The 13,646-nt window shown below is 62.7% G+C and overlaps 1 protein-coding gene across 1 annotated transcript; it reads right to left on the reverse strand.

Moving 5' to 3' along the window:
* Positions 1-283: 283 nt before the first annotated feature.
* LOC119110044 (protein FAM43A) lies at positions 284-9,998 on the reverse strand. Its single transcript, XM_037233788.1, has 5 exons — positions 9,661-9,998; positions 5,346-5,533; positions 717-1,078; positions 482-653; positions 284-403 (listed from the first exon to the last, which is right to left on the reverse strand). The coding sequence occupies exons 1-5, from the start codon at positions 9,785-9,787 to the stop codon at positions 284-286; spliced, it is 969 nt and encodes a 322-aa protein (XP_037089683.1). The 5' UTR covers positions 9,788-9,998.
* Positions 9,999-13,646: the final 3,648 nt, after the last annotated feature.

Here is a 13,646-nt window from a genome sequence, read left to right on the forward strand (position 1 = left end):
AAGGCAGGCAGCCGTCTCCAGCACGGCTACAACACAGACAAGGACGCGGACGTCGTGGTGCACCTCGGCCAGCGCCGAGACGAACCAGACGCCGATGCGACGCAGCCGCCGGCCAGCCGCGTCACATCGCGTCTCGTGACGTCACAGACGTCACATCGCGTCTCGTCACGTCACAGGGACAGACAGACGGTTCTGAGCGGAGATTTGGCACGCAAACTTCCTCAGCGGCGGGTGGCGCCCCGGCGCGGGGCGCTGACTAGACTCACGCGGACGGCGCGCCGCCTCAGGCGACGCGACCGACCTCTTCGGCGTAGCCGCTTTCGTCGCTGGCGCTGTCGTCGCTGTCGTCTGGCGGCTGCGACCAGGCCTGCCCCAGCTCGAGCTCAGCCACGCGCCGGCGCACCTCCAGCCGCACGTCATCGGCCAGCCGGCGGCCGGTCGGCGAGCGGGCGCTCAAGTGGTACACGCGACACGGGCCGGCCGTCTCCAGCAGCGTCGTCTCGCAGTCGCTGTCGGCCGTCGGATCGCTGGGTACGCTCGTCGCGCTGCGCTCGCTGGCCGTGTCCGAGTCGCTCTCGGAGTCGTCGCTGGAGGCGGAGGCGGCGCCCGCGTGCGGGTCGCAGCTCACCACCGGCGGCGGCACGATCGGCTCGCTGAGCGCGCGGGGCCGCGGCGGCGCCGCCGGCGGCGCGCGCTCGGCCGCCGCCGCCGCCGCCGCCGCCGCCAGGCGGCGCGCGTCGTCGCGAGCGGCGATCTCCTCGCCCTCACGGTCCTCCTCGATGCTGCTCAGCTTGGGCGCGCTCTTGCTGCGCTCGAGCGGCGGCCGGTAGTTGACGCCTCCGCTCGTGAGCACCACCTTGCGCCGCGGCGTGCTCGGGTACAGCACGCTGACCACGGAGAGGCGCGCGTTCTGGCGCAGCTGCTTTTCCTTGCGGAACTCGACGAGCGCCTGGTGCAGCCGCTCGGTCAGGTGGCGCTCCATGAGGCGCGCCTTGGCCTCGGACGAGCACAGCACGGCGTGGCAGCGTAGCTCCGGCTTCATCTTGCGCCCCTCGTGTCGGTACACCCAGCAGAACATCTGCGAACGGACAGGGAGCGTCAGAGATCCGGCTGGGGCGCGGAGCAGGTCGGAGGAGGACGGCGGAGTAAACACTGCGAGGACAGGGTGTCGTGGGAGGAGGACGACTGCACCATCGAGACAAGGCCAACCCATGGGGAACTGCACGCAGACGGGACACGGACGCCGAGGCAAAGTACGCGGACGCTCATGGGAACATTGGGTGGGAGGGTCGGACCGGGGCACAGTTCAGACGGCACGGCCCGTTGAGATAGAGCCTGGCGACGGCGTCGGCGCTCCAGCATGGACGCGCATAACTCAGTACAGACATGCAGGGAATGTGGCGCACAGTAGACGTGCAACGGGCGCCAATAGGGCTCTCACTTGCAAAACAACCTCGTGCGGACGTCGCACAATTCCGCCCGAAATAAACTGTTTATTCAGGCGGATGCCAATGCATAACGAGCCAATGAGGGAACCGGCGCCGCATCAATATCGAGCTGTCCGCAAACGTTGTCTGGCGGGCGAGGCCACGCGTCTTGGACGCCGCGTGAGTGCGACCTTGGACGCGCCATTTGCGCACACAGAGTGCGTGCGTCCGAGACCGCACAGCACACAGCCGGACCGCCGCAGGCCGGACCGGGCCAGGCCGCACCCAAACCGGCCGCGGCAGAGGCGCCTGCAGCGTCAAGAGCCGGCGATGTGGTGGAAGCCGCCCCGGTCAGCCGTCAGTAGGGGCCTCACCGCCCCTATCCCGGACATCACCCTGCGCAGTGCGTGGTCGGTCGGCGGGGCTCACTTGCATCGCTCACGGCGCCCCTAAGTCGTCCTCTCGACGCCAGCTGGACCCCACGCTCGCTGACCTACTTCCTCGGGACTCTCCCGCACCGAGGTGCCCGCCGCCCGCGCCGGCGTACATCACGAGCAGCCGCTGCAGAGCCGGGCGTGAGCCCGTGCTCCAGCCCCGGCACACCGCCCGGGAGTGTCTCGCGCCGACCCCGCCTGGTCGCGGGCGGCCGGGCCGCTCCGCCAGCGTGCCCGGGCCCGCCGACGCCGGCGCCGGCAGCCAAATGTCGCCGATAGCCGTTCACGGCGGCTGCTCCCGGACAATGAGATGGCATCGCGAGGCCGGGTCATGGCGCGTTCGCATGCCGTTAGGCGCCGCTCACGCCATATGGACGGCCGGGCGGCGCGTGGGGCGCGGGACGCACGCGGTCCACTGCCCCTCCGAACCGGTCTGGTCCGGTTCGACCCGGACTGGACCGGTCTGCTACGTGGTGCGATGGGGCGCACCGCCCTCCGCAACCCCGAAGCCGGCTCCAAACATAAGAACGGGGTTTATACAGCCCGACGACTGCAGCAGAGCGCCATTGTGTCTGGGATTGTGCGCTGCGCACAGCTGTTCGAGTGCTAGTGCAAAGCAGCTGCTCCGACTTACGTCAACTTCTTGTTGTGTAATGCTAACCACTGGCTCCGCGAAAAGCTGCTCACTACCAGCGGAAGCGACGATTGCCCCAAAGATGGCACAGATTGCGCTCGTGCTCATAACACGACATTTCTACAGGGTCGGCGCTGGATTACGCATTGATTCCGACGATTCTGGATGGTGTTGGTCGGTGGACTTCGTGCAAATGATGGTCGCAGTGGTTGACCCCTAGCGCATCCCGACACATCAGGATGCGCTCGCGATGATTGTTGACCTTGTGCGCCGCGCTGTATTATTACGGTGTTCGCAGCTCAATGACTAAGAACCGTTCAGGGTCAAATACGGAGAAGACCCAAGGGCTCAGTTCATCTTTCTCTCCGATGGCAATTTGTGGCAATTCGTTTCCAGGCACCAGCCTGACAAGCGTTCATTTCACGGTTTGTTTGTCGCGCGCGCACACTCCGACAATCAATTGAAAACACGCGGTGAAGGCTGGAAAAGCACTAGTGAGTCAACGCCTGTCGCGTAATGTGCTTAACTGGTCATTTATTTCCCACAGCCAAGCCTTAAAACCTTGAGAAAGGGAAAACGCTGCATTTTGTCGCCACGCTCACCATTTTCATTTCAGTGGTGCCGACGAACCGAATGTGGGCGTGGAAACCCGAGGGCGGAGCTCTATTCCGGTGGCCTGGGCGGCGTTGCGGGCCGCTCCGCAAGAACAGACTCACTCCCGCGTCGTCCGCCCCAAGGCGTTGTTTGCAACCGGCGATATGTATCATACAGCGATCCCGCAGGCGCGCAACGCTGGAGCTGATCGCTCGACCAGCCGGCCACAGTCGTCCGGCCCCAGGGCGCAGGTAATTATTTGATGCTGAGGTGTAGGCACGGCGAAGGGTCCAACGGACCAGGAGCCACCGCGCGCGGCTCCAAGCAGGGCGCAACACGCCAGCACACCGGAATTTATTTGGTGCTGGCTAACATTCCCAGGTTATCAGAGGCTGGGCCGCGCCGCCAAAATGCAACCATCAGACTGTTTTCAGCACAGCCAGTGCGGATGCTGCCTCAAGATTCTTGCCATGTTATCCCAGCTCCACCACGGGATGGAGGAAAATTTGTCGCCAACTGCGCAGCCACCTTTTTGCGACCTTTTTTTGGACCACCGCGGTTAATTGCGTGGCGCAGGATGTGCGCATTACGCTCGCTGCGGAGACGCTGCGACACCACGCACGGGCCACGGCAGCGCACCGTCCAGTTATAGCCCGCCCCGGCCGGCACGGCACGGCACGGCAGGGCGTCACGTGATCCTCGTCCAATTACCGGGTGAAGCCGCTCAGCGGCGCGGGGCTGGCCCACCGGCCGGCCGCGGCGAGCGCTAGCCCGGCAGCAGCTGGTCCGGTCCGGTCCGGTCCGGTCCGGTGGGAGCGGCGCCGACAGGCCGCGCCGACCCGGCCCGCCCCCGGCTGCCGCGTTTGACGATGACGACACGCGCGGAGGCGGCCAGCCAACCCGTGTCGACGGCTGATGGGCGAAACCTCGCCACGGCCGGCGAAGCGAACCGCGACTTTCCTCGAGGCGGAAAGCATGGTAACCCGATTTATTAAGGTGGCGATGCTTTAAAGCGGCTTTTAATCCGACTCAGCATTACTTGCGCGATATGCTGTGGCTGTGACGAGACACGATAGACATGACCTGCCGGCTGACGTGATGCAATCTTTCTGCTCCACGACCAACTCCACAACGAAAAGTAGCCGAACCGAGGTAGTTAAACAGGGTAAGAGTGCCTGTCACCCGAGCCAGCTCGGTGAGCGCGCCGCACGAAAGTGAGTGCCCCCTCCCCGCGCCGGGAACGCCGCTGGAAGCGGAGGCACGACCGCCGTCACAGTGCGGAGCACGACCGTCAGGTCTGCCGACGGCTCCACCTCCAGCGGTCACCGCCCCCTGGATTTGCTGAGGGTTCAGCAGGCACCGGACAGGTAGCCGACCCCCGCCTTCCCCTACCGCCGACGCCATGGGTTACGTAACCCCGCACATTTTTTTTCCACGGCAGCTGGCGGCGGCGATTGCTATTTAACGGGCGGCCGTTAAGATAAAACAAAGGTCAGCCCCGCCCGCCTACCTTATTACGGCGCCATATCAAAAGGCACACAGCGCCGAGTGCAGAGCGCTGCACGGCTCCGGCGCAGCGCAAGGCTGGCCCATGAGACCCCCTCCCCCCCCACTCCGCTGGTCCGCTGGGCAGGGAAGGATACTGGGGACGGGTGCATGAGTGTCCTGGGATCGCTTCAGCACGAGGGCAGCCGGTACAGGGGCACCTGGGGAAGTCCTGCCGACAGCACCGCTGACAAGGAAGGGGAAGACGCTGGTAAGTTCAGCCTTGACATCACATCGCCCGCCAACGGACAGGTCGCCGTGGACGGCGTTGAGGCATCGCTTCAGTGATGGAAATATCCGGGTGGCGCCTCCAGGCCGCCTCCAGCAGCCAAGGACAGGCCGCAAAAACAGCGCTCCTGGCCGGTGCCGGCTGCCTGGGAGGGAGACGCGACGCCAGAGTCTGCCGTCACGCGCGACCAGAGTCGATAAGTGTTCCCGGCACGAATCCAAAGGAAGCTCAAAGGAGTCGACACCCTGCTTCTCAAAAACCAGGCTCGAGCCCGTTCTCGCACCACTGATGACGTACACTCACGAAGCGCACAACACAATCTCACTTATTCCAGCACTGCATTGACCTCCGTGCTGCCCGTTCACAGACAGCCACAGTCACACGACATCTCACATCCAGCCGTTTCACACCCATCCCCCTGGGCGCCAGACGCCGCCGTCCACCATCCGCCGTCCGCCGTCCGCCGTCCGCCGTCCGCTCACCTTGGGGTAGCTGGGGTGGGCGTAGGCGTTGGTGATGCGGTGGCTCCAGTACTCGGTCAGGCCGTGCTCGCGCGTGGTCGCCTTCAGGCCAGAGACGGCGATCGTCACGCGCATCTCGATGTCGGGCTTGGTCGACTGGCAGTAGTTCCTCCAGAGCGTGGCCAGCGGCTTGTCGACGCTGCCGCTGCCTGCAACAGCGCGCCACGTCAGGCGGGGCAACACGACCACGATAGCAGCTGGGCAGAGGAGGGGAGGGGGGGGGGGGCAGCACGGCCACAACGACAGCGCCCCCATCAGACGCGGCATGCGGTGGAGCTGGCCATCGCGGGCCGTGCAGCGCAGACAGTTTTATGACTATAGCGCTCCCATGAGGCATTTCAGCTGACCGGGCACGTACTGCAGGCTGGAGCGCGCAAGCGGTGGCGGCGGTAAAGTAAGGTCATGGCGCCGTGAGGACGGCTCAGCTCTCTGCAAGCGCACGTGGTTGCCATGCGCCAAGCCCTCCCAGCATCAGGACAGTGTTTAGTGCCCTTCGTAATGCATAGCTGCTATGCACCATACCCCTCACATCAAGGCAAGGTTCATCGCAATACCAGCACGTAGGGCAGCACCAGCGCCTAACACGCAAGGAACTGGTAAATCGGTCATATTATCCAACCGTGAAACAATGCTGCAGCCTAGGTAAACATACACCGCGCCATAGGTTACCGAGCACTCGCAACAGCGAGCGTCACGTGTAACGCGACGGCCCGCGGTGCGCCCCCCGGAACTCGGATTCCCTCACGGCAGGCGGCGCTCACACGGCGCGTCCTCGCGGCCTTTTCCTGGAGCAGCACAATAGAGCGAGGGGTCCCGTCTTTTCCTCCTGAGGAACGGCCACAAGCGTGGGACGTCGTGTTTGTCGTCGCTGTTTGCCGTGGCGGTCCCTACGCTCGCCGCCGAAGCCGCGGCAGGCGGTAAAGACCAGGAAATAAACGGCGGAACGGGAAGTGTGCAGCGCCATGGAAATGGCCCGTGCAAACAACGAGCTGAGTTCAACACTGTTCGGCGTTGTAGGTCCGGTTCACAGGGAATGATGGGGTACGTCACCAGCAGCGGAACGGCTCTGGAGAGCTGAGTATAGCGTCAAGAAAATAAGGTGTTTTTTCTAGGGGTAGCATTATCGAAAGACATCAATTTAGAATTCCATGGCAGGTATCGGGCGCTGCGTCCTGATATCATTACGTTCCGCCCACCTGGGCCAGGTCAAGCCACATTCACTCTTTTTAGAAATGAAAAAGAACTTCGTGCAAAATGTCGTTCTGGCCTGAACAGCATACCTCGCTACATCGAATGCAGCGACAAAAATTGGTCTGTTCGTTCAGAGAGAAATCAAATCCAATTTCTCGTGAGTCCAATCCAATTCAAACCACTGGACTGAGTTACCGACAGCCGTCGGCAGCAATATTTGCCCAGCATCCTCCCCTGATTGCATTGCTTGAGACACTTCCCGCGCGGGAGACGACCCATGTAAACTGTGCCAGCAGTCGCCGACACGAACTCCGACAGTAAAACCCGACAGCCACCTGTGCACAGCTGAGTCACATCCGGCTTAGATAAACATTGCACCACATAGGCCCGGTGTTCCGCCATGCAGGACAGCTCTTTCGTTCCCCATGGCAGTGAATGCACGGTTGCACATATCAGCTGGCCTATCGCACCTGGTGTCCGATTTCGGCCGGCCCGGGAACGACTCCCGCTGCTTTCCCCGGCCGGCCTGCAGTCCCGGATGGCGGACGCGGCAGCTGTTCGGCCCGCGCCGTCAGCAGCTCACGCCGGCGCACCCGGCTCGCAGGCCGGGCAACAATCAGCTGTTTCCACACCGCGGTGCCGTGGCGTGAGGCAAGACGCCGTGCAACGCCGCTCGCCGGCCGCGCCACGGGCTGGCACGCCGCGTCACTGGCCGTTTGGAAACGCGCGTGGCGCGTGACGCGTGACTGGGCCCGGGTCACACACACGCGTCACGCGGCCACGCGTGCGAGCACCGCGGGTGGTGCCGCTGGGGTGGCGGAGAGCGTTCTCAGGTGATGGCGACGCGAGCGTACTCGCGAGTGGAGAATACAGCACATCGGGCGCGGGAACGGTCACGCCAATGTTTCTGAGAATGTTTATGTAATATTTATGAATATATATATTATATGAATGTTGATGCAATGTTTATGAGTCCCACTTTGACATGTTGTCTCTGAAAGATGATTGCTCCGACAACTCTGACTCACCAACTCGTTCCAGGTCATTATCCGCCCGTGGCTGTGTCCATGAGTTTCTCGGCGAGGTGTGACCGCCCCTTCGCTTTGAGATCGCCGAGGAAATAAGCCGGCGGGATCGGAAGAGGCGCGGCCCGCTTCCGCAAGTGGAGACCTTCGCGCACCTTGGACACCGCTTACACTGGGACGGCTCGCTTCCCGGTGCGCTGGGCGGACGGCCCGGTGGGGACCGAGTGGCGAGTCCGGGCAGGCAGCGAGTGCGCGACCTCGCTGGTGGCGGGATGTCCAGACCGAGCGGGCACTCGCGGAAGCCTCCCGCTCGCCACAATAGCTGAGGTTTGCGAACAAGCCCAGTTTCTTCCTGGAGATTAGCCGTCGCTGAACAAGCGACGAGAAGAGCCCAGCCGGCCGGCGCGACCGCTCGCGTGCGGCCTGTGTGATCGCGACAGGAGACCGCGTGTATTATCTCGGTCGGCGCAGTCTCTCGGCGCCCTTGACCAAGCGCAGAAACGACAGTTGTCTTCCGCCTTCACGGCGGAGGGGGCGGGCGACCAAGGGCACCGAAGCAGCCCGGGCCCGCAGGCGCCACGGACCGCGCGCGCCCTCCGGTGGTCGGCGGGCGCCGGGCCGCTCAGCGCCCCTTCCCTCTCGATCGTCATCACAACCGCCGCCCCTTGCGACCGTGCCGACGAATCCCACCTGACGACGTCCGCGCGCCGCGCGAACAAAAACGCGCGGAAGGCATTGTCCTCGGACTGATCACACCACCTCCCCCCCTCCCCCTCCCCCCGCACCCCCCCCCCCCCCCCCCCCAGCCGACCGCCAGCCGTCGCGTCCGGCTCCGGCGGCGGGTCGCCGCCTCGCCAGCGGCGCGGCGGCCCCGCCGGTGACTTCGAGCGCACCTGTCGGCCCGACGGCCGGACCTGTCCGCAGCTGGCGCCGCGTCCCGCCGGCCACCGCCGCTGGCGCCCGCTCCTATTGGAATGCGAGGGTGGTGGTACACAACCAGCTCGGTGGCCGGGGCCCGGACCGGGTAAACACCATCGATCCACGTGACGCGCCGCCTGATGGCGAACAGCGCGGCTGCCGCTCAGGCTATGGACGGATATGGCATATACTAGGCACTCGTGCAGAATTTTGCCAGTCGTTCACAAAAACATGCTGAGGAAACTTGTCCCAGACTGTGAAAAATAACCGACCATCGCCAACGCTCCCGCCTGGGTAAGGGACCGGCCGGTTTCCATTTGATTCTTTCCATTCATGGACTCCGTGACTCCAGAGACGAGCACGTCACGTTATGCCTGCCACGTCTGATTTTCAGCTTGCCCGATTCGGCAAACCAGCATGAATTAATGCTGACGCAATGCAAGCCTTTCGACACTAAAAAAACAAAAACACCCACATACGCGCTGGAGGGTGAGCTTAGCGCAAACAGGTATGGAGGCGTCGGTGCCTCGGCGTTAACAGCCGGCGACGTATCAGTACCGGTCATTGGGAGCGGCATTGGAACCGGAACTACGCGGACCTCGATTATTCCAGAAAACGTCGGATCGTGGGCTGATCTGAACACAATAAAATCCGCATGGCCGCAGCGGAGTCAGCAAACCATGCCGGTTTCCTCTTATGGTACCGATCTGGAGCAGGCAGGGCTGGACTGACGACGTTATAAAACTCTGCAGGCAATGAAGGCCTTAAATTCATGAAACGCGACACCGATCAACACCTCCTGGAACCAGCGAGGTCACTCGCAATAGTGCGAGGTCTTTGATGGCATCACATGTCTGCATGAGACGTATTGGTCTCATGCTTCCAAAAAACCCTTGAATCTGCCCACCTGCCGTCTCACATAAAGATGGTCGAAAGGCCGTGCCGTTACCCGATTGCGAAACTGTGAAACCATCAACTCGCGCGGGACGGAGCCTCGATGAGATTAGCCGACGCCCCCGGGCACACATCACCAGGCAGCTGCCCGAGACTTTCGTGCTCGGATCACTAGCGCCGTGTAAGCCGAGCCCGTGCACGAGCGCGGCGCGCGGAGCCGTGCCCGCCGCCGCTCCCCGGCCACTCACCCTTAGCCCACTGCGTGACGGTGTTGCCGAGGTAGACCGTCTTGAACGTGGGGTCCTCCTCGGTGATGTCGACGCTGCGCTTCCTCCAGCGCCGGGTGAGGCGCGCCATGAGCGCGCTGGCCGCCATCCCGGCCGACCTGCCTCCGCGGTCCTCCTCCCCCGTCACCGCCTGCAGGTGGTCTCCTGTCGTCACCAACGGCGGCAGTGCGGTCGCCGCTGCCGGCGCTTCGTGCAGTCCGCACCACTGGTTGCGCGCGCCGCTGTTGTCGCTCCTCCACCGCTCGGTACGTCGCAGTCACTGCCGCCCACCGGCCGCCGCGGCCGCGGCCGCACCTGCCGGCGCGGTGACGTCACCGGTGACGTCACGGACGGCGGCGGCGCGGGCCGGCGCGTGCTGGCACGGCGGCGCGGTGCGGCTGCGCCGGCCACTCTCTCCGATGGGGGCGCGCGGCGGTCACCTGTTGGACAAGGCAGGAAGCCGGGGTCAGGCAGGCGGACACAGACGGCGTGTCTCGATGAGGTCACTCTAAGGTCATCCTTCTCGCGCCAAGAGGGAGAACGCAGTAGTCCTGGAACAGGACAGCCGCTACGAATGGAAAATAGCCCCGCCTCCCGACTTTGAGAAAGCCAATGAGAAGTTGATGTTCCTATATGGACGAAAAATAACGTAAGAGGTGCACAGTATTATGGATAATTATATGGACGATTACTATACGTGATTGTAGATGAAACCTCCCAGTCCCACAGAATAACTGATTGCTCGTGCCCAGCTGCCTCGGGCGGTCGAACATCTGGAAAGCAAAACAGGTATGAAAGCGACTGAAACGCAAAAAGGCATATGCGACGGAGGCGAACGACTCGACATCTGCCTCTTCTCTCTTTCGCTCAGCGGGCCAAGACCGTCACGCCAGGCGCCAGTGCCCGCCATGGAGCCCGCGCTGCTGCTGCCTATTCACCGCCCACGGCGGCCGGCCGGAAACGGTCACGTGGTGCGGCTGCGGCCGCCCGGGCCGGTGTCGAGCCGAGCCGGGCGGCGGGGGCCCCGCAGCGCGGTGACGGCTGGCTCAGTGTCACTGCAGCGCCTCACGCCACAGGGCCCTGCACGCCCCCCTCCCCCCGGATCGGGGGCTGATACCGGCTGAGCCGGCCCGTCGCGGCCATGCAAGCAGCGCCGGAGCGGCGGATGGCGCGGCGAGAGTGTCCGACGGAGGGAAAGTGTCCGGCTGGCGGGTCAGTGACCTCGCTTGGCGCCTGCCGGCCCCGGACTTGACCTCGCGACGAGGCGGCTGACGGCGCGCTCCCATCCACGCTGTGCTCCCACCCATCGGGCGTGCTCCCACCCACCCGGCGTGCTCCCACACCCCAGTCGTCGAACCCGCGACTCGTGCCGTTCCGCCCACGCCGCGAGCAACCACCCCACAACTGCAGCGCCACGACTATTACATCGGGGCAGGCTCGCCAGCGCCGCTCCGAGGCCGAGCACACGCCCTCTGCGAGGACTGCATCGCTGTACCCCCCCCCCCCCCCCTCCGCCCTGCCGGTCTGGCGTACCCACCTGCGGACGCCCCGGCCCCGCACTGCACGGCCGGCGCCTCTGCGGTATGTGGCGCAGGCGGGGCCGGTCCGCGTTTTTCGGCAATGTGGTCCGATTCGGCTGCTTCTGACCCAGTGAATGCCCGACAGGCCAGCCCGGCGACGGCCACTGGGAGTGACATTTGACAGCCGCTGAACACAACGCGCTCCGAAAAGCAGGGACAGGTGATTTACATTATCAGATATGAATGTGGCGCGCACACATGTTCCAGCATACCCAGAGCCCACAATGGTGCGCATGGATGTAAATCATGTCACGCAGCTGCACACGTAACATGTATTGGCAGCCCAGTGCATGCATCTTATGCGGCCATCTTTTCGTTCGGCACGTAGCCTCCTGCTGACCTTCTGCATGCAAGCCCGCTGGCGAGCCTGTTGCTATGGCGAACGCCAGATGCTTTTGTTGTCAGGCGCCCGAAGCGAGCCCGTTCGGCCATGCGGCCGACCCGAGAGCGAATCGCTGAGCTAAGTATCGAGCTCCAGCTCTAGCTCAGCTTAGTATCTAGCTCTAGCTCTAGCTCAGCACTGTATTTGACCAGGAGTCGAGTCGTCTGGGGCTGGTGTTTCTATCGTCGGGACACGCCTGCCCGCGGATGGAAATAAAATGCGCTACGCTTCCATGGCTTCGAGATGTGTCACCAGTTCTTACGACCAACACAATGGTGCTGTTTCCGCCGATGAATCAGGGAAAGTCGTTCAGCGCACTTAGAGTACGTGTAATCTGGTTTGTGACTCATGGCCGCGGGAGCGAATGACTCACCCGTCATTCAGCTGACGCAGATCTCCGACACCGAACCGGGCCGCAGCCATACGTCACATCAGCTGATTCCAAGACGCTCCCATCCGGAGCCGGTGGTCTAAACTCTGCAAACCTTCGCGAAAAAATACCCGCCGTGTTGGCAAACCCGCTGAGTCCAGCTGGTTGGCTCGGCCTCTCCGAAGCACGGCGCGTCGCGGCTCCGACCATCGCGCGCCCCGCTCGAGCGGGCGCCACAGCGGCGAGGTGCCCACTGATCTCCTGATAGGCAGCCTCCCGCCAGATATACAACCGCGCAGTGGTGACCACCGGCCGTGTGAGCCCTCTCCCTCCCCCTCCCCCCCCCCCCGGCCGGCTGTGTGTCAGCGTTCCAACAGCGGGGGCTGACCCGCTGGCTGGGCGGCGCCGCCTGCCGCTGGCTGGGGGCGGCCGCTGGCCCGTCGGCTAGGCGGTGCCGCTGCCCCGGAGAACGCGGGACACTTCAGGTGCACCGACCCGGGGCGGCAGGGACATCAAACGTCAGAGGAACTTCCGCTCGCAGCATCTGAAGCTCCGGTTGGCGCGTACTTACTAGCAAAACACTATATACATGCAGGCCTCATGGCCAGCATGCTTGATGGCCGGCATAATTTAATACCTTACGTGAAATGCGGGAGAATGTACTTGCGCAGTGACAAATCGTTACATTTTACAAAACTCTGCTCCTATGAACAGAAACAGCAAGACATTGTCGTAATAGCCGTTATTTCAGCTTCTGTAGATTCTGTTAGATACTTTCTTTACTCCAGTATAGCTATTTGCTGAGAGTGTTTATAAGCCCGATGTAAGCATCGATAGCAAAATTGATTAATTTCCAAGGATAAATGCGGGCAAGTAGCTGGCGTACATGTAATCTTAAGTTGCCTGTTGTAACCAACTCCTCGTATAACTGGTTCGAGCCGATCAGCGCCTGCCGACATGGAGGATATGCCGGCTGGAAGAGGATGCTATTAAAGCAGCAGCATTCAAAACCAGTGGCTCGCGTCCGTTGCACCCACTCTGCGCAGCGACATCACCATGCATAATGCATGGCTCGCGCGAGCCGTTGGGGAGCCCATCTGACTGATCTGGCACGTGGCTGCGGTGACCTGTCATATCTCACTCTAAAGCGGCAAATGACATTGGGCTTCACATGGCGACAGCGATCTTGAAAAGACCAGCTTGGGTAAATAATTCAGGTGCTGGCACCGGTTATGGTTTACTGACGTCATTGGTTGCCACCCAGAGCCCGGCCCATGACGTAGAACTCATCAATCTACTTCTGCAGAGAGATATCCGGCAGAGCACTTTTAGCAGATGGGGTCGTCTATAAGCCAGCCTTCTGCTTGACAGTCCATGGAGTGACAGTCCACGATTCTTTGGGCCTTTCGTGCTTTTTAATTTGACACCGCACCCACGGGCAAAGCAAGCAGAGCTGGCGGAACACGATGCTAAGAGTTTGTGCAGTTAAGCAGCAACAGAGGCTGAGAACCATCAATCTGCTCTCTAACCATAAAGCCAGCCTCTATTATCGAATCACGGGGTGGCACTTCGCAAGCCTCTGCGACTGCTGTGACAGGGACTCGCGTGTGATTAGAGGCTCGCTGGTTATTCACCA

This window comes from Pollicipes pollicipes, unplaced genomic scaffold (assembly GCF_011947565.3).
Source record: "Pollicipes pollicipes isolate AB1234 unplaced genomic scaffold, Ppol_2.1 Scaffold_7231;HRSCAF=8579_pilon_pilon_pilon, whole genome shotgun sequence".
Taxonomy (NCBI): domain Eukaryota; kingdom Metazoa; phylum Arthropoda; class Thecostraca; order Pollicipedomorpha; family Pollicipedidae; genus Pollicipes; species Pollicipes pollicipes.